At 39.9% G+C, this 20,045-nt stretch overlaps 1 protein-coding gene across 1 annotated transcript in view; it reads right to left on the minus strand.

The window, feature by feature from the left end:
* Positions 1-354: 354 nt before the first annotated feature.
* DHX8 (DEAH-box helicase 8) overlaps positions 355-20,045 on the minus strand; it is a 35,780-nt gene continuing 16,089 nt past the window's right edge. Inside the window, exons 12-23 of the mRNA XM_081272495.1 lie at positions 18,871-19,052; positions 17,554-17,748; positions 17,069-17,254; positions 16,746-16,956; positions 15,898-16,079; positions 12,398-12,538; positions 9,222-9,377; positions 6,302-6,439; positions 5,277-5,405; positions 4,900-5,096; positions 4,273-4,452; positions 355-901 (exon numbers count right to left, since the gene is read on the minus strand). Coding sequence (XP_081128621.1) covers positions 682-901; positions 4,273-4,452; positions 4,900-5,096; positions 5,277-5,405; positions 6,302-6,439; positions 9,222-9,377; positions 12,398-12,538; positions 15,898-16,079; positions 16,746-16,956; positions 17,069-17,254; positions 17,554-17,748; positions 18,871-19,052 — 2,117 coding nt within the window. The 3' untranslated portion in view covers positions 355-681. The remainder of the gene's footprint in view (positions 902-4,272; positions 4,453-4,899; positions 5,097-5,276; positions 5,406-6,301; positions 6,440-9,221; positions 9,378-12,397; positions 12,539-15,897; positions 16,080-16,745; positions 16,957-17,068; positions 17,255-17,553; positions 17,749-18,870; positions 19,053-20,045) is intronic.

The raw sequence follows: 20,045 nt of genomic DNA on the forward strand, positions 1-20,045 counted from the left end.
TCCACTGGCAAAGCTGGGCCAGGACCCATTCCGAAAAACAAGGCTGGAGGTCTGGGTTGTGCATTAGGTTCGAAAGAGTCCCTGGGCTTTAATTCCAGGGTATTCTCCACCACGAACATCACAGATGCTAAATCTCCCTCACCCTGAACCCAGGCCAGTTTCTTAACCTTTCAGCTAAAAGAAACAATCACAGAAAACCTTATTTCCTTAAGAAAATAAATATTTCCAGAAGGTTAAGCCAGAGTACAGGAGCTGGGGAGGAGGCAGGCAGTGAGGTCGACACTGTAGATGAGCATTATGGCTCTCTCTTCTAGGGAGCATCAGCTGGGGCATCAGGGTCCTCTGTAGCTGTGGCATGTATCAGACATTCATTCACTCCCTTTTCCCATTTCAAGGCTGAACAAGTTGTCCCTTTCTTGAAGATGATGCATTGTGTGCTATGCTGGGTATAAGCCCCTGACTCTCTGGCCCCAAGACTTGGGAGTGATGGGGGCTAGAGGATCCAGCCAACGCCAGACTTAAATCCTGGTTTCTATCTTACCACCAAGAAAGAAATGAAAGTCAAGTTTAGCAAATGCAGTCACAGGACAGCTGTACATTCAGGACCAGTTTTTCATCGGTAAGAGGAAGTCCAAGTCCTGGGCCACTGCTATAGAAGAGACAAATAGACAAGCTTGCCTGTCAGCGCCGCCGGAAGGCCCGGGATATTCTCCAAGCATTGGGCTCCTCATAACGGTTGTACAATGGTTCAAGACGCTGCTGCTTCTTCTGCTTGCTTAGTTTGGTTGGGTCAGAGACCTTGAAGAAGGCTGGGGCAAACTCCACAAGCCACCGGGGATCAATAGTGGTGACCTCACGCATATACTCTTTCGTGGTCAACACCAACTCATGGTACACCACCCTGCAGGCGACAGAGACAAGACTCAAGCCTAAGATCAGGCCTCCTTCGACAGCCAACCTGGTCAGCAGAGCTGGCATTTTGTCATGTTACCTCTCCTGCCTAACCCCTTAGAAGACTGCAGTCTGTTTATGACAGCCACAACCCAATACTAGGAGCCTGTACTCCTCAAACACAAGTAAGATTACAGGATAATGTGTTATAGTTCTGGCTCTGGCCTGAACTAGTTAAGTACCTAGAACCTCTCATGTCTCTTCTCTAGATCTGCTCTTGCTCTGGAAAATGGAAGGGTGGTTTTTCAGACTGTTTCCACAGAATTCTAGGGTCCTCATAAACTACCATAAGGATGTGAAAGGCCAAGCAGGCAAGGCTCCAACTCTTCTTTCTTCTACTGTGGTGGCACAGAATCACACCAATACCACATAGTACGTTTCTGCTTTTGTTTTTTATAATGGGAATTGAACCCAGGGGTGTTTTATTACTCAGCTACATACCTAGCACTTTTTATTTTTTGAGACAGGGTCTTGTAAGTTGCTGAGGACCTCACTAAATTGCTGAGGCTGGTCTTGAACTTGCAATCCTCCTGCCTCAGCTCCTGAGTTGCTGGGATTACAGACATACCATACTATACTGGGTAGCATGGTGGTTTAAAATTAGTTTTGTAATAAGAGTCAAATTTTAATGGCCATACTACCAAAAGCATTATATAGATTTAATGCAATTCCTATTAAAATCCCAATGACATTCTTGATAGAAATAGAAAAAGCAATCATGAAATTTATTTGGAAAAAACAGGAGACCCAGAATAGCTAAAGCAATCCTTAGCAAGAAAAGTGAAGCAGGAGGCATCACAATACCAGACCTTAAACTATACTACAGAGCTATACCAACAAAAACAGCATGGTATTGGCACCAAAACAGACTTGTAGACCAATGATACAGAATAGAGGACACAGAGATAAACCCACATAAATACGGTTATCTCATACTAGACAAGGATGCCAAAAACATTCACTGGAGAAAAGATAGCCTATTCAGGGCTGGGGATGTGGCTCAAGCGGTAGCGCGCTCGCCGGGCATGCGTGCGGCCCAGGTTCGATCCTCAGCACCACATACAAACAAAAGATGTTGTGTCCACCGAAAACTAAAAACTAAATATTAAAAATTCTTTCTCCCTCTCTCTCTTTAAAAAAAAAAAAAAAAAAAAAAAAAAAAAAAGATAGTCTATTTAAAAATGATACTGGCAAAACTGGAAACCCACATGTAGCAAAATGAAATTAAACCTTTCTCTCTCACCCACCCTGCACAAAAATCAACTCGAAGTGGATCAAAGATTTAGGCACTAGAACAGAGACCCTGCGCCTAATAGAAGGAAAAACAGGCCCAAATCTGTACCACATCAGCCTAGGATCTGACTTCCTTTAACAAGACTCCTAAAGTCCAAGAAGTAAAATCAAGAATCAATAAATGGGATGCTTCTTCTCAGCAAAGGAAAAAATTAATAACGTGAGGAGAGAGCCTACTGATTGGGAGAAAATCTTTCCCACATGCACTTCTGATGAAGCATTAATCTCTAGGATATATAAAGAACTCAAAAAACTTAACACCAAAAAAACAATAACCCAATCAATAAATGGGCTAAGGAACCGAACAGACACTTCATAGAAGAAGAAATACAATTGATCAACAAATATATGAAAAAGTATTCAATATCTCTAGTAATTACAGAAATGCAAATCAAAAGTACTCTTAAGATTTCATCTCACTCCTGTCAGAATGGCAATCATCAAGGATACAGGCAACAATAAATTTTGGCAAGGATGTGGTAAAAAAGGTACACTCATATATTGCTGGTAGGATTGCAAATTGGTGCAACCACTATGGAAAGCAGCATGGAGATTCCTCAGAACACTGGGAATGGAACCACCATTTGACCCAGCTATCCCGCTCCTTGGTTTATTCCCAAAGGATTTAAAATCAGCATACCAGTGACACAGCCACATCAATGTTTATACCTAGACTATGGAACCAACCTAGGTGTCCCTCAATAGATGAATGGATAAAGAAAATGTGGTATATATACTCAATGGAATATTACTCAGCTTTAAAGAAGAGTGAAATTATGGCATTTGCCAGTAAATGTTTGGAGTTGGAGAATACCATACTAAGCGAAATAAGCCAATTCCACAAAACCAAAGGCTAAATGTTTTCTGTAATATGCAGATGCTAAAGCACAATAAAGCATAGGACACTAGGGAAGAATAGCATTATCTTAGATTAGGAAGAGGGAAGTGAAGAGAGAGGAGGGGAGGGGATGTGGGGATAGGAAAGATAATAGAATGAAACAGACATCATTACTGTATGTATATATATGATTACATGACCAATACAATTCTGCAACATGTACACTCAGAAAAATGAGAAATTATATCTCATCTATGTATATCAAAGTGCATAAATGCATTCTACTGTCATGCATAACTAATTAAAACAAATAAAAAACGTTTAAAAAAAAGAGTCCATTTTTTTTTTCCATTTTTTAGGTTTCGATGAACACAACATCTTTATTTTTTAATTTTTATGTGGTGCTGAGGATTGAACCCAGTGCCCTGCGCATGCCAGGCAAGTGTGCTACCACTTGAGCCACAGCCTCAGCCCCAAGAGTCCAATTTTTAAAGCTGGGCACAGTGGCACATGTGGGTAATCCCAGCAACTCTGGAGGCTGAGGCATGAAGATCTGCAAGTTCAAGTACAGCCTCAGAAAAATACTGAGAATCTCAGCAACTCAGCAAAACCTTGTATTAAAATAAAAAAATAAAAAAGGACTAGAGATGTAGCTTGGTGGGAGAGCACCCTTGGGTTCAATAAAGAAAAGAAAGAAAGAAGTACCTAAAGAAAAAGAAAGAAAAAGTCCAATTTTTAAAAATACTACTTTTTAAAACCATCTCACTAAATGATTTCTAAGATGCTTCCTAGCTTTTACCCTATTTTATTTCTCTCAAAAGGGCTTGATATTGTACCTACTTGAGGCTTCTACAGCTCTAGAATATAAGGAAAATTAGAACAAGAAAGAGCTGGGTGGTGCACATCTGTAAACCCAGAGGCTCAGGAGGCTAAGGCAGGAGGATAATAAGTTCAAAGCCAGTCTCAGCAGTGAGTCCCTAAGCAACTTATCAACACCCTAACTCTAAAATAAAATATAAATAAGGGCTGGGGATGTAGTTCAGTGGTTAAGTGCTCTTGAGTTCAATACCCAGTACAAAAAAAAAAAAAAAAAAAAGGAAAGAGTTGAATGGTAAAGATACAAGCTCAAAGTGCCAGGAGATTTATAAGTTCTCTATGCCTGAAGGAGCCCCTAAAACCTGCCCACTTACCATTCCGGCTGTCTGTTGAAAAGAGCACTGGAAGGGTGGATGTAGACCACCTGTTGGTCAATCAGTGTCCGGTAACCCTCCTGTGGGTCTTTTTTGGCAGCATTACGGAAGAAACCACTGCAGATGGCCTTCTGCACTCGAACTGTGGATTTGCCACAGGAGACCACATCCAGTTTATGTCTATCAAGAGAATGAGTAAGGAGTGGATAAAGAAAGTACCCAATACCCCATGCTGGGATCCCAAATAGTCACCAGGACCTTCCTTCCTGCCCTAAGTATACTACAAGGGTAGCTCTAAGCAGCAGGCAAGATAGAGGCAACTAAAAGCTAAGATATTTCATTTAAGCAAGAATTCAAATTTGGACTAATAATGTTCCAGAAGATTGTAAATAAAGCATTTTTTAACAACTAATATATCATCTTCCTCTTAAGAGTTTCTGATGGGTCTCTCAGCTGCATCTTGCCTAGGGAGAAGTAGTATAAAAGGTGGAAATGCTGGAAGAAAAGGGTTCTGTGAGGACCAAGAGTACATGTTCTTATAACTTTATAGATACATTCAGAGATAAACAGACATGATACTCATGGAGATTCAACCCAAACAGAGAAGTCACCAGATTCCTGGCTTACCTATCCATTATGCCTAACATCTGTTTGCGAATGTCCTGGGCCCGGCGCAGGGAACGAGCCTGGATAAAGTTCTCATAGCACCAAGGGTTGGAGAATTTGTTGTTCTTCCAGGAGTTGTACACAGCCAACAGGGTAAGGTGGTCCCCTTCTGTCTGATGGAATTTGGCTTTCTTTTGATCTGCGAGGGCTTGCTTATCCTGCCAATTAGTGGGACAGAAGATCATTTCCATCTAATAGTTATTAACTAAGCTTCCAGCAGTCCTAGGAACCCTACAAGGTCCTGTCAGAAGTGTCCCCATCAGCCATGATAGAGGCAACAGGCTGATTTTGCTGACTTCATCATACCCCTACATGAAACATGGGCTTTAACTCCTTACCTTGGGCCTGTAGAAGACGTTCTGCACAGATAGCATGGACACGATGGTCAGCATTTCCTCACTGCACCCCAGATGCACAGACATGATAAGCATTTTGCACAGCATTGGCTCCAAGGGGAATTCTGCCATCTAGAGGAAAAATAAGGAACTACAACTGCTTCCCTGTGGAGGACATGGACTGACCAGGATCATTGGTCAACTGGTCAGAGGGGGTAAGAGATCACAGGAGACCTCCCTAAAGCAGGATGACATGGGTGTTTGTCTCCATCAGAAAACCACTTTTTCCCCCTCAAATAAACCCCAATGGAATGCAGGTGACCAAGAACATAGTTACTATTGGGGTAAAAAGGAATATTGCAGACACCTTTTAAATTAAGACTAGTTTAAATAATCATCCTGAGGTAAAATTAACTGTGAATAGAAATCTCTTTTTCTATAAAGAAGAAAGTTTAAAGTAATAGTAGAAGCAGAAGTGTGACACATGCCTGTAATCCCAGTGACCTGGGAGGCTGAGGAAGGAAGATCACAAGTTCAAGGCCAGCACAAAGAAATTCAGCAAGACCCTCGACAACTTAGTGAGACCCTGTCTTAAAATAAAAAATAAACCCACTTCAATCTAATGTATGAAATATGTAATGTTGTGAACAACCAATAAAAAAAAAATAAAGAAAGAAAGAAAAAAAAGAAAAAGGGGATGTAGCTCGGTGATAAAGCAACCCTGGGTTTATCGCTAGGTGGGGAAGGGGGGAGTGACAGTGAAAAATTAAGGTTAAAATAAATAAATATATAGAGGGCTGGGGATATAGCTCAGTTGGTAGAGTGCTTGCCTTGCATGCACAAGGCTATGGGTTCAATCCCCAGCACCACCACCAAAAAAATAAATAAATAAATAAATAAATAAATAACCTAGAATCCTACTCAAAGCTTTTCCAGGACCTCAATGCTTACTTTTGCAAAAACCAAAGATGGAAGACTGGCCAAGGAGCCTTCTCAAGAACACAGGAAGCTGTCTATCCCCTACTTACCCTGCGGCCCAGGCGAGTGAGCAGGCCCTCATCATCCAAGGCCCCCAGGGTGTATAGCTGCTCCATGGCTGTAATCAAGGTTTCCATTGGTGGGGCATCCATGAAGTCAAATGACAGCAGGTCATTGATGCCCATGGCCTAGAACAGAAGAGAAACAAGTGATGGGAGGATCAGCTTTGACAGTCTTAACAGGAGGGAGGCTACTTGTCACTTTCTTTCCTATTTCTTCAAATGCCACCAGTTGAGAGTAACAATGAATTCAAGATAACCATACATAAAATTCAAAAACAAAAAGACAAAACAACCTAATTAAAAAGCAGACAAGGACTTAAACAGGCATTTCTCTAAAGAACATATACAAATGAAAAACAAGCACTAGTAATTAGGGAAATGCAAATCAAACCATAACAAGGGGCTGGGAAATGCAGCTCAATGACAAGAGCACTTGCCTAGCATGTGTGAGGCTCTGGGTTTGATCCCCAGCAGTGCAAAAAACAAAAACAAACAAAAAACTACAATAAGATACTACTCCATACCCACTAGTATGGCTTTAATTAAAAGCAAAACAAAACACAAATAGAAAATAAGCGTTGGCAGAGATAGGAGAAATATGAAAACTTATTCCACTGCCATAGGAACATAATATGGTGCAGATGCCATGGAAAACAGTTTGATGAAACTTTAAAAAGTTAAACATAGGGGCTGGGGATGTGGCTCAAGCGGTAGCGCGCTCGCCTTGCATGCGTGCGGCCCGGGTTCAATCCTCAGCACCACATACCAACAAAGATGTTGTGTCTGCCGAGAACTAAAAAATAAATATTAAAAAAAAAAATTCTCTCTCTCTCTCTCCTCTCTCATTAAAAAAAAAAAAAAAAAAAAAAAAAGTTAAACATAGGGTTAGGGATGTAGCTCAAATGGTAGCGCGCTCGCCTGGCATACACGAGGCACTGGGTTCGTTCCTCAGCACCACATAAAAAAATAAAATGGGGATATTGTGTCCACCTAAAACTAAAAATAAATAAATAAAATTAAAAAAAAAAAGTTAAACATAAAGCGAATGCAGAGGAGTACACCTGTAATCCCAGCAACTCAGGAGGCTGAGGCAGGAGGATCATGAGTTCAAAGCCAGCCTCAGCAGATTAGTGAGGCATTTAAAGAGACCCTGTCTCAAATAAAATATTAAAAAAAGCGCGCGGGGGGGGGGGGGGGGGGCAGGGATGTGGCACAGTAGTTAAGCACCCCTGGGTTCAATCCCCAGTACCAAAAACAAACAAAAAGTTAAACTACTATATGATCTATCAATTATATCTCTAGATATAAACCTAAAAAACTGAAAGCAGTGACTCAAATATTTGTATACTAATGTTCATAGTGACAACACTGTGAATGTACTTAATGCCAATTATACACTTCAAAAGGTTACAATGGGGCTTGGGGTTTAGCTCAGTGGTAGAGTGCTTGCCTAGTAGGCATGAGGCCCTGGGTTCAACCCCAGACTAAAAAAAAGGGTTAAAAAAAAAAAAAGGTTACAATGGCTCGCATTGTAGCTCGGGGCAGAGTAAGTGCTTAGCATGTACAAAGCCCTGGGTTCATTACTCAACACTAAAACAAAACAAAGAAAATATTATATTAGTATATTTTATGTTATATGTATTTTATAATAACAATAAGATGTTATATCACTTTGCCTTGTCTCTGCATATATCATTTCTACTTTACATCTGTAAAGAACTTTGTACCATGTTGGGTAGTAGGAACTAAGATATGCTCCCTGCTCTCGTAGAGTTCACAATGGGTGAGAATCACATTCACAAAACTACCTCACGGTGCATTCTACATATGTGCCTGGCACAGAAGTTGTTCAATACATTTGTTGGCTAATCTGATAAATAAAAGCAAGTGAGTGATGCACTATTCAATGTGTATAAAGGGTGATGTGGTAGGACTGAAGCTTTCTATTTCTTTCTCATAAAGTGATCATGACCATAAACACAGCAGGTGTTCAATAAATGCTTAATTGTGTGAATAATAACTATGAGAAATTATGTTAGCAATTATTAAGCACTGTGTGCCAAGTGTCTTTACCTGCAATATTACACTAATCTTTACAACAGATAATATTAACAGCTCCCTGTTTGAGACAAGACCACAGAGCAGAGGGCACAGCAGATAAACTTGCCCAAGGTCACACAACTTGGAGCAGAAGTCTGAGACACAGATGGCTCTCTGCTGGCACTCCAGAGACTGGAGCAGGTTTTTTCTGAAGCTGTTTTAGCCTCTCTTACAGGGAATGAATAATAAATGACAAGAGAGCACTCTGCACTAGTAAAGTGCCAGGGCTCCAGGGTAACATTGGTGTCGGGGGAAATGCCATCAGCTGGGAAATTACTTTTGCAGCTACTCCTGCCAAAAGAGAATGAAAGTCCTCCTGGGGACCAAGAGAGGAAGAGCGATGATTCAGAATGAAAACCAAGCCCCCAGAGGGCCAGTCTGAAATCTCTAATGATAGTTCCTTGCAAAGTTTTCAGATAAGGGTCCCCCCGCCCCTTGTAAAAGAAAAGAATCAGATTGGAACGCTAAAGTGGTTGAGGTTAAGTGTGTTTGTCCACAGTTTGCACAGATCATATTTTTCTAATTTCATTTTAGAAAAATGTACCTAACTAAAACCTATTACAATCAAATATCCTGCTGGTTATTATGATGAGGAAAAAAAAATGTGTGTTCACAGAAGACGTACCAACTTTGCCCCTGACCTGCCACGGGGAAACTGTTATCACAGCCATTTGTATTTCACTCAAAGGAACAGGTTTCATGAGATCAGTCAAGTATTTAACAAGGTTCATAAAGCTGAGTTTCATTTATGAAGGCTACGGATAGGACTGTCCCACCAACCCTTTCCAATAAGACAGTGATTTTTTACCTTGAGGGACAGTACTGTGCTTGCTAAGTTGGTTCTCTGGATTTCTGGCACATTAGTGGTCAGCATTTCATCTCGGTAGGCACGTTCCGTATATAGCCTATAACACTTCCCTGGGCCAGTTCTCCCAGCTCTGCCAGCTCGTTGTTTTGCCTGAGCCTAGGGGGCACATATAAAAATAACATATTTGTTAAACACTACTTACCAACTTTACCCCGGAAATCTGATGGTGGGAGGCACTTGGCAACTGGCAAAATCAGAAATGGATTTATTTTTCACTTCCTTTAGTATCATTCCAAGACTATCAATGCTCTCTTACCCTCCCCTCTCTCTCCTTTTAAAAATATTTATTTTTTAGGTGTAGATGGACACTACACAATGCCTTTATTTTTATGTGGTGCTGAGGATCAAACCCGGGTCCTGCCCATGCTAGGCGAGCGCTCTACCCTCTGAGCCACAATCCCAGCCCCTCAGCCCCTCTCTATACTCAGCACCTTAGGGGTTTGTTCAAGAGAGGCAAAGATGAGCAGAGTAAATGGAAGAAATAGAAGAAGCTAAAACAATGATAAAATACCATCTCCTCAGTTATGACCAAACATATAAGAAAATAAAGTATGTTAATCATACCAATAATGACTCTTGAAGCTATTCAAAATCAAGTCTGCAATGTTCAAAGACAGAAGGAAACAATAACTCACATTAAGTGAAAGAAGCAAGTTAGAAAACTCTGCAATACAAATTAATTTTGTAGAAAGTTTTTATGTGTACATATAAATTACTGTATTGAAATGGCTGGGGAAAAAATACCCTAAGATATTAATAGTGGCTAACTATGAGGGTGGTGTGAAGATGAGTTCTATTTTCTTTAGACTTTACCAAATATAGAATATGTATTCTGTTAATAATCAGTAAAATTAAATTCTAAAAAAATACACAAAGGGGCTGGAATTGTGGCTCAGAGGAAGAGCACTTGCCTCACATGCATGAGGCACTGAGTTCGATCCTCAGCACCACATAAAAATAAAATAAAGAGATTGTGTTCACCTGTAACTAAAAAATAAATGTTAAAAAAATACACAAAACCTCATACTTAACTATTAGAACTGCAACCATGAGAAAAAGAAACACAAAGAAGGCCGTTTTCTTTTCTTTTTGGTATTGGGGATTTAATCCAGGGACACTAAGTTGCTGAGGCTAGTCTCAACCTTGCAATCCTCCTGTCTCAGCCTCCCAAGTAGGATTATAGGCATGCACCATAGCACCTGGCTAAGAGGGTCATTTTCTGACAAAACCATCTGTTGTTACAAACAGTACCAGGATCTCCAGGCATGGTAGTGCATGCCCATAATCCCAGTGGCTCAGAAGACTAAGGCAGGAGGATTGCAAGTTCAAGGCCAGCCTCAGCAACTTAGCAAAGTCCTCGGCAACTTAGTGAGACCCTGTCTCAAAATAAAAAATAAAAAGGGTTGGAGATGTGGCTCAGTGGTTTAAGCACCCCTGGGTTCAATCCCCAGTACAAAAAAGAAAGAAAAGAAAAGAAACAAACAGTACCAGGATTTACAAATTGTTACACCAGCTCCAAATATACGAATGGCCTAAGAAAGGTCAAAAAACACACAAATCCAAGCAGCAATCACACACAGTGGTGAGACTCCACAGCATTATAAAGATGTCACTCTCCAAATCAGGAAGCATGTATAACAATTTTTTTGGTCATTGTGAGGGTCACACAATGCCCTGAGAAGTTGTACAGAGCACATAAGCTCAAGCCAGACTGCTCAACTTCAAATTCTGGCTCCACCAACTATGTGATGTTAGGCAAGTCCCTTAACCCCCTCTGTGCCCAATCTCCTTATCTATGAAATGAGGATTATGATATCTAAAACTGGGATAAGAATGCACCAAGTCAATGAATGTAAAAGTACCCACGGGGGTTGGGGATATAGCTCAGTGGCAGAACACATGTTTAGTTTGTACAAGGCCCTGGGTTTGATCCCCAGTACTAGCAAAGAAAAAAAGTACCTAGAATAGGGTCAGACTTGATAAATGCCCTTTAAGCATTAACTATCACTGTTATTTAAGTCTCAAAATTAAGATAACCTTATGGGTTACAAAAGTAACACATGCCTATTATAAAATATTAAGACAATATATAAAGAAAAAATGCATACCACCTTATCAGCACAGAAACCAATAGCACCCCCCCCCAAAAAAAAAAAAAAAAACTTAGCTAATATTTAGCTGACATGTACCCAGTCTCAGCCAGGCCTCACTCATATCCACTCTGTAGAAAAGCACACCATGTATTTTTAAACAAAAATTGGATTATACCATTCATGCTATTTTATAGCTTGCTTTTTTCAAATACTTTATCTCAGATGTTTATGTTATTAAATATAGATACACAGTAATGGTTAATGTCACATAACATTCTGTGGCACGGATATACCATATATTATTAAATCCTTCCCTTTTGGAGCTCATTTAGAAATTTTTCCAGGTTTCCCCTAATTAAAAAAAAAAAAAATGTTTTAATTAAACACCCTTTTCCATTACCTTTGAATACGTATTTGGTCATTTTTAACTTTCCTGTATATTTCTAGAAGTGGAACAGTTAGGTTAAAGAGATGAACTTTAAAAATTTTGGATATTCTATTACCAAACTGCCTTCAAAAAGGTGATCAGGTAATTCATTTTAGAATGTAATTTAGGCAGGAAATGATTCCATAGTTACTAAAGAACTGTGTCTCACAAGTTATTACTTTACATATTTTACATATGTAAAGCTAAGTACAGGCCATTAAGAAATATGTTCTTTTCAACTAAATTGGGTAACAGGATACTAGAATTCAAACTTTCTTTGAAGTTCATGTTTCATAGGTTATTTTAATGTTGAAACACTAAAGATGATAAACATGAATCTTTTTTTTTTAAATTTTTAATATTTATTTATTTTTTTTTAGTTTTCGGCATACACAACATCTCTGTTTGTATGTGGTGCTGAGGATTGAACCCTGGCCACGCGCATGCCAGGCGAGCGAGCTACCGCTTGAGCCACAGCCCCAGCCCTTGTTCCACTGAGTTCATCTTGAAAACAATTTTAAAATATGGAACCATAAAACATTTCAGAAAGGCCTTAGCCAGGATTTTTAAGAAAGCCACTAGTTAAGCCACCATACCTGAGAAATAGGTGTCACCACAAGTTGATCAATCCCTGTCTTGGAATTATAAACTTTCTGTTTCACAAATCCAGGGTCCACGACATAATAGATGCCATCAATAGTTAGTGATGTCTCTGCAATGTTGGTGGCAATCACGACCTGCAGGAGGGAGAGGCACAGCTGGAGTGAGCTAAGGTATGACAAGACTTCCAACTTCTGACATCTTCCCTAGGGAGTGTGCAGCTATCTCCTTTCAAGCAAGTTAAGATGACATTTTTTTTAAAAGGCATTCACAATTTTTTAAAAACAATTTTTTTAATATTTATTTTTTAGTTTTCGGCGGACACAACATCTTTGTTTGTATGTGGTGCTGAGGATCGAACCCGTGCCGCACTCATGCCAGGCGAGCGCGCTACCACTTGAGCCACATCCCCAGCCCTAAGATGACATTTAATCCAAGCTCAGCCTCCAATGGGCAGAGAGAAGGTTACTTCACCTGGTAGGTTACGTTGGAGAGGGGACGGTACCTGAGAGAAGTGGAATAGTGAAGAGCTAAGGCTGATGGAAGCCAATTTCATTTAGTGCAAATGGCTGCATATCTCACTGTCTAGATCCAATGTTGATTACTACAATTTTAATTTTCTAGCACCCTGGGAAAGCAGAAATTTCCTGGCATCACAAGTGCCAGTGCAAAATGAGATTTTCCTTCCCCCCACCGAGACATCTGGACTACAAAATGGGCTGTATGTATATGTGGAACAAGAGGGAAATTGTTTATTTTTTCCCGATCATAAAATGAACCACGAGGCAACAAAGGAATTTCACGGTTTGTCTGTGTGCAGCAGTCTATGTGATCCAGAAGATTATTATTCTCAGCTTGGCTCTGCCACTGTTCTTCCACCCAGAGGTTCAGCTCATAAAATACAATTGCTTAGAAAAATCATTGCTAGGAGGCACCCAAATATCTCTCATCATTCCAGCATCTTACTGCCTTCTACCTGCCACAGAGCTACAGAAGCCCTGTTTTAAAACAAGTTCAGGGGCTAAGACTATGGCTCAGTGGTAATACACTTGCCTGGCATGTGTGAGGCACTGAGTTTAATTCTCAGCACCGCATATGAATAAATAAAAGAAAGATCTATCAACAACTAAAATAATATTAAAAAAAACACAAGTCCAACCACCAGGAATAAAATAGAGGAAAAACTCACCATTCCCCCCACCTCAAACCTGCTTCCCCTCCTATGTTCATCTCCTCAGCACCATCTTCCATCCAGATGTCCAAGTAGGAAACCTGGGAGTCATGCCTGACTTTTCCTTCACCTTCTCCCCTCCACCTCCCAGTACCCACCAGGTCTCATTTATTTGAGCTCTTTAGTGTTATTCAAAGTCATCTGTTTACCTCCTAGGTATATATTTAAGAGAAATGAAAACATATGTCCAAAAAAAACTTGTAAACAGATGATACATGCTTATAAGCTCAGCTACTCAGGAGGCTGAGGCTTGAGAATGGCCAGTTCAAGGCCAGCTTATGCAACTTAGCAAGACACTGTTCAAAAAATAAAAGGGCTGGAGACATAGTTCAAGCATAGAGTGATTGCTTGGCAAACGCAAGGTCCTGGGTTCAATTCCCCATACATACATACATACATAAAACTTGTAAACAAGTGTGTATAGCAGCATTATTCATGATAAGCCCCAAACAACAAAGAGTCCAAATGTCTATCAACTGATGAATACTAAACAAAATGTAGTACATCAATACAATAGAACAGTATTCAGCAATAAAAAGAAATTTAGTGTTGACATGCTACAATGTGGATGCATCTTGGAAACATGCTAAGTGAAAGAAGTCAATTACTAAGGACCACATATTATATGATTTCATTTATATGAAACGTAAAATGTAACAGAATAGGCAAATGTAAATGTATATGTATAGGCAAACATAAATATACATGAAATGTAAATGCATAGAATAGGCAAATCCACAGAGATGGAAAGTATATATTAGTGGTTCCCAGAAGCTAAGCAGAGGGGTGAATGGTGGGGAGGATGACTGCAAAACTGTACAATTTCTTTTTTGAGATGATGAAACTGTTCCTAAAATTTTGTGGTGATGGCTACACAATCCTATAAATATACCAAAAGAAACTGAACTGTTCTCTTGAGAAAAGTGAATTGTTTTATGATTTGAATGAATGTATCCTCCAAAGTTCATGTGCTGGAAATTTAATCCCCAATGTAATAGTATTGAGAAGTGGGACCTTTAGAAGGTGACTGGATCTGTCTGGAAGGCTCTGCCCTCAAGAACAGATTAATACCATTACCATGGGAGCAAGTTAGCCATCTCAAGATCGGGATTCTGATGAAAGGAGGAATTCAGCCCCTTCCCTACTCATCTGTGTTTCCTGCTTTCTTGTCCCTGTGCTCTCCACCATGGGATAACATAGCAAGAAGGCAATTGCCAGATGTGGCCCTTGATCTTGGACTTCTTAACCTCCACTACTATAAGAAATAATCTGTTCTTTATAAATTATCTAGTCTCAGGTATCTTGTTATAACAGCACAAAACTGACATAGGTATATAATTATATCATATTTCACTAAAACTTCTATTTTTTAAAATATTTTCCTAGTGTCTTACAAGCATAGTCATACACTTAGTTTCTGCTACTGGAACTACACAGCTTTGAACTGACCCCTTCTGCTAGCCTCCACGCCATCACATGAGGTCTATCTCTCCAGAATGCAGGTCCCCTTGCCCTTTACCAGTTCTGCATGATTAGCTTAGATCCTTACTTCCTCTAAAAAGACAGGGTTGGGTGCTACCATTCTGGGTATCTGAACACTAGAACACTTTCACAATAATATGCTGAAGGCCTATTTACTGGTGGATGCCCCTAAGCAGATGGAGAGGCCTTTCCTTATACTGCTACCCAAATGTCTAGTTCACAGCCTGGCAGATGTCAAAAAATATTTATCAAATTCATATGGGATGATGGATATGTTAATTACCCTCATTTGACCATTATATCTTGCATATTTATATCAAAATATCACACTGTATACAATTAATATGAATAATTACATGTTAATTAAAAAGAAAAAAATTAGCAAATGAAGGCAGAAGAGTAGAAGTCATATATAAGACCCCTGTTCCTAGAAAAACTGGCTGGACCAGTCTCTAAAACATATCATACAAGCCAGGTATGGTGGTGCACGCATATAATCCAGTGGCTTAGGAGGCTGAGGCAGGAGAATCAAAGCCAGCCTCAGCAATTTAGTGAGGCCCTAAGCAACTCAGCAAGACTCTTGTCTCTAAATAAAATACAAAAAAAGGCTGGGGATGTGGCTTAGTGATTAAGCACCCCAAAGTTCAATCTAAACAATCAAACAAATGGAACACACAAGACTCATGTACACCTTAAGCTCTTACACAATCTCCTCCACAGGTGGATACATAGACCACATGATTTCAGGGCACAGAGGAACATCTTATTTTAGCTCAATGTTACCTTTCTGCTGCCAGGAGGAGCTGGGTCAAATATTCTGGTCTGCATCTCACTGGGAAGAGCAGAGTACACTGGGAGGATAATTAATTCTGGAACATCAGGTCCTAGTGATTTCATTCTTTCATACAGGATTTCACAAGCAGTATCAATCTCTTCCTGACCAGTCAAGAAAACCAAGATATCACCTATGAAGAGAACAGAGCATTAATTTACTTTGTGTGCATTGTTGTTATTGTTGTTTTTAAAGTAAAGATAGTCTCCCTAAATTGTCCAGGCAGGCCCTAAACTTCCAGTATCAAACAACCCTCCTGCTTCATCCTCCCGAGTATCTGGAGTCCCAGATATTACAGTGCCTGGCTTGTATGTATTTTACACAAAGGTTATAACAAGGCTAACAGACCTTCAAATGACAGAAAATACACATTCACATTCTGACCTCTAGCTAAACCAAGAAATCATCATCTACCCATATTTAAATAGGTGTATCTAAACCCAGCACAACACTTTTTTACACTTTGACCACCATCATTTCTTTCTTTCTTCTTTTTTTCCCCAATACTAGGAATTGAACCAAGGCCTACACATGCTAGACAAGCACTGAGCCATGCCCCCAGACCTTTATATTTTGAGACAGGGCCTCACCAAGTTGACCAGGCTTGTGATCAAACTTGTGATCCTTCTGCCTCAGCCTCCTGTGCAGCTGAGGTGTGTTGCCACTGTGCCTACCTACCACCACCATTTTAAATATGCAATCTTGAGACTTACAGAATCTCCAGAGACCAGTATTTAAAAGGTATACCCACATTAGGATTTTTTATCTTAGAGGAAAAAAAAACATTCTTTCTTCTCACCTGGTGGCTCAGTTAAGTGGATCTGCATGACAGTAATCAGGCTCGCATCCAGATAATCTGTCTCAGGTTCCTTTGTGTACAATATTTCCACTGGGTATGTTCGACCTGGGATGGTGAAGATAGGAGCTTCATAGAAGTACTGAGAAAATTTCACTGCATCCAAGGTAGCTGACGTGACAATCAGTTTCATGTCCTGCCGTTTTTGAACCGTCTAAAGGGAAATGCAATGTGGCTTACCAAAAAGACTACCCAAAGGACATAGGTACTCACAGCCTGTTCTCAGAAATCAGTTTTCATTAAGTAAAAGGGTCAGTAAAGACTACCTTTTTCAACAATCCAAACAGCACATCGGTGTGAATTGTCCTCTCATGTGCCTCGTCCAGCATGATGATTGCATACTGAGTTAGGTCAGGGTCAATAAGGCACTCTCTGAGCAACATACCGTCTGTCATGTATTTGATGACTGTTTCAGGACTGGTGCAGTCCTCAAACCGAATGGTGTAGCCCACCTAAAGCAGAACAGAAGTCGAAAATGTAAGGCATAAACCTCTCCCTTTTGCAATTATCAGACAAGATTTCAAACCAGTCATACTAGCGCTCATAACTACTAGAAATAGATAAGAAGCTATTTCCTCTAGTAAAATCTGCTTTGGACTTGATCCTGAATAGATCGATGATAACAATGAAAATTTTCCCTCAGGAGAAATCTGAAAAAAGGTAGTATTATTCTCATTTTATAGATAAAAGGTATGGGCCTTTATATTCTTCTTCTTCTAGCATTTCCAGAGTAGCTTCACTAACCACCTACCTCTTGACCTAAGCAACAACCAAACTCCTCCGACACTCTTTTGGCCACGGACATGGCTGCCACTCTTCTGGGCTGGGTACACCCAATCTTGCCCCTGGAAGTGTAGCCTGCCTCTGCCAGGTACTGGGTGATCTGTGTTGTCTTTCCAGACCCTGTCTCTCCAATAACAATCAGGATCTGGTTGTCATGTACAGCCTGAAAGCAGCAGAATTTGAATCAAGTCATTAGAATTTGCCACACATTACACTGGAGTAAAATAATGAATGTTTATGTTCTAACACTAAACAAGGAAAAGAGACACACATATATAAAGAAGTCAATATATAAAGAATTCAACAGCAAATTTAAAATAATAAAAAGTGTTCTTCCCACCACCACTCCCAAATCTCCAATACCTCACCCTCCAAAATTATCTATTTCATATTTTCACACTATTTGTAAAACCAAAAGATTGTGATCAACCTATATGTCTATAAATACAGTAGTAATTAAATAAGCATATCCACACAAAAAAGCACTAAAAATGTATTTTAAAAAAGGAACAATCTGGGCTGGGGTTGTGGCTCAGTGGTTGAGTGCTCACCTAGCATGTGCAAGACCCTGGGTTCAATCCTCAGCAACAAATAAAAATAAATAGAGGTATTGTGTCCAACTACAACTAAATCCCAGTTATGTGGGATGCTGAGACAGGAGCACTGCAAATTCAAGGTCAGGCTGCGCAACTTAGCAAGATCCTGTCTCAAAGAAATAAAAAGGGTTGAGCTATAACTCAGATGAAGCATGCTTGCCTAGCATGTGTGTAGGCCCTGGGTTCAATCAATCCCCAGTACCACCTTCCAAATATACACATATATTTATATTTGCTTATACACATGAGATACCATTGCAAGGATTCACTGAAAGCTAGTACACTTGGTTACCTCCAGGAAGGTTTGATGATCTTAAAATTAGAACTACAGAGATGGAAAGAAGTATCTAAAGAAAGATTTTGCCATGGTTTACTGAGTATACCTATTTTTAATTACTGCCCAGGGCTATTGTTCCATGCGCCATAATATTCCACCCACCAGAACTGATCCAGGGTGCCCAATTAAAAAATTTGTCTCCTCATAGGAAAACAAAGAAATATAGAATAATACACATTTCTTTAAAAAGTATTTGCAAATGTTTAGTTTTTTTTTCCTTATCCCTTTTGAAAGAGCCACTTCAAATATGCACATACTTGTCTAATTACTTCAAATTTTAAAACACCATCCATCCCTCTTAGCAAACACCTCTATTCCCCTATCACCAATACATCATAAAAGCACTTCCCACCTGAACCAGTTGCTCCTTCAGTTTGTAGATGGGCAGGCTCTCCCTCTGCTCAAGGATTGACATCTGGGTCTTTTTTCCATAAGAAGCTTTGTTGCCCCCAAACGCATGCTTCTTCCACTCTGGAATGTCATTGGGCATCATCCCAATCCCCCTCATATTGGCAGCAATCTGCCTGCCTTCCGCTGTAAAGGAAAACAGGCAAGTGAGTAGCGTCCTCATGTTACCTCAAAGATAAATCAAGGGAATCAACAAAATGGTAGGTCGGCACATGTGTTCTGCCTGATTCTTGACCAACAGTACTCAGAGAAACAAATTAATGTGAAGAAAAGGACAGAGAAGGGGAAACAGGGGATAGGCAAGGGGAAGAGACCCTAATAAGTGGTGCTACAATCTGTGATACCTCCTAATAGAAAAAAGGAAGGTTAGTTGAGAGAGGTCAGACTTGATTGTTTGATCCTAAAAATATATATATATTTTTAGTAAGTGCTTTATTGAGATATAGTTTATATATGATATCATTTTTTTTTTTTTTTTTTTTTTGGTACTGGGGATGGAACCCAGGAGGACTTAATCACTAAGCCACATCCCCAGTCCCTTTCTTTATATTTTATTTAGAGACAAGGTCTCACTTAGTTGCTTAGGGCCTCACTAAATTGCTGAGGCTGGCTTTGAACTCGAGATCCTCCTGCCTCAGCCTCCTCAGCTGCTGGGATTACAGGCATGCGCGCTGTACCGGCTGATATCATTCTTTTCAAGTGACAACTCTGTGGCTTACTGTTTATTCACAAAATTGTGCAACCATCACCACCATCTAATTTTAGAACATTTTTATCACCCCCAAAAGAAATCTCTTTCCCCCCTTTTCCCTTCCCTTGGCAACCAATTAGTCTACCTTCTATCTCTTTGGGTTGACTTACTCTGGATATTTCATTGGATATGTGGTGTTTTGTCTAGTTTCTTTCACCTGGCTTAATGTTAACCACGGAATTTGTGACTTGAATAATAAGCAAAGGAATCAACAGAATTTTAGTGGCTCTTCAGAATAAGCAAATATATTATAACTTTGAACGGTAAAAGTATGCTATAACAATGTACTTCAGGGCTGGGGTTGTAGCTCAATGGTAGAGCACTTGCCTTGCACACGTGAGGCCCTGTGTTCGATCTTCAACACCAAA

This window comes from Spermophilus citellus (assembly GCF_964194105.1).
Source record: "Spermophilus citellus genome assembly, chromosome: 17".
NCBI lineage: Eukaryota > Metazoa > Chordata > Mammalia > Rodentia > Sciuridae > Spermophilus > Spermophilus citellus.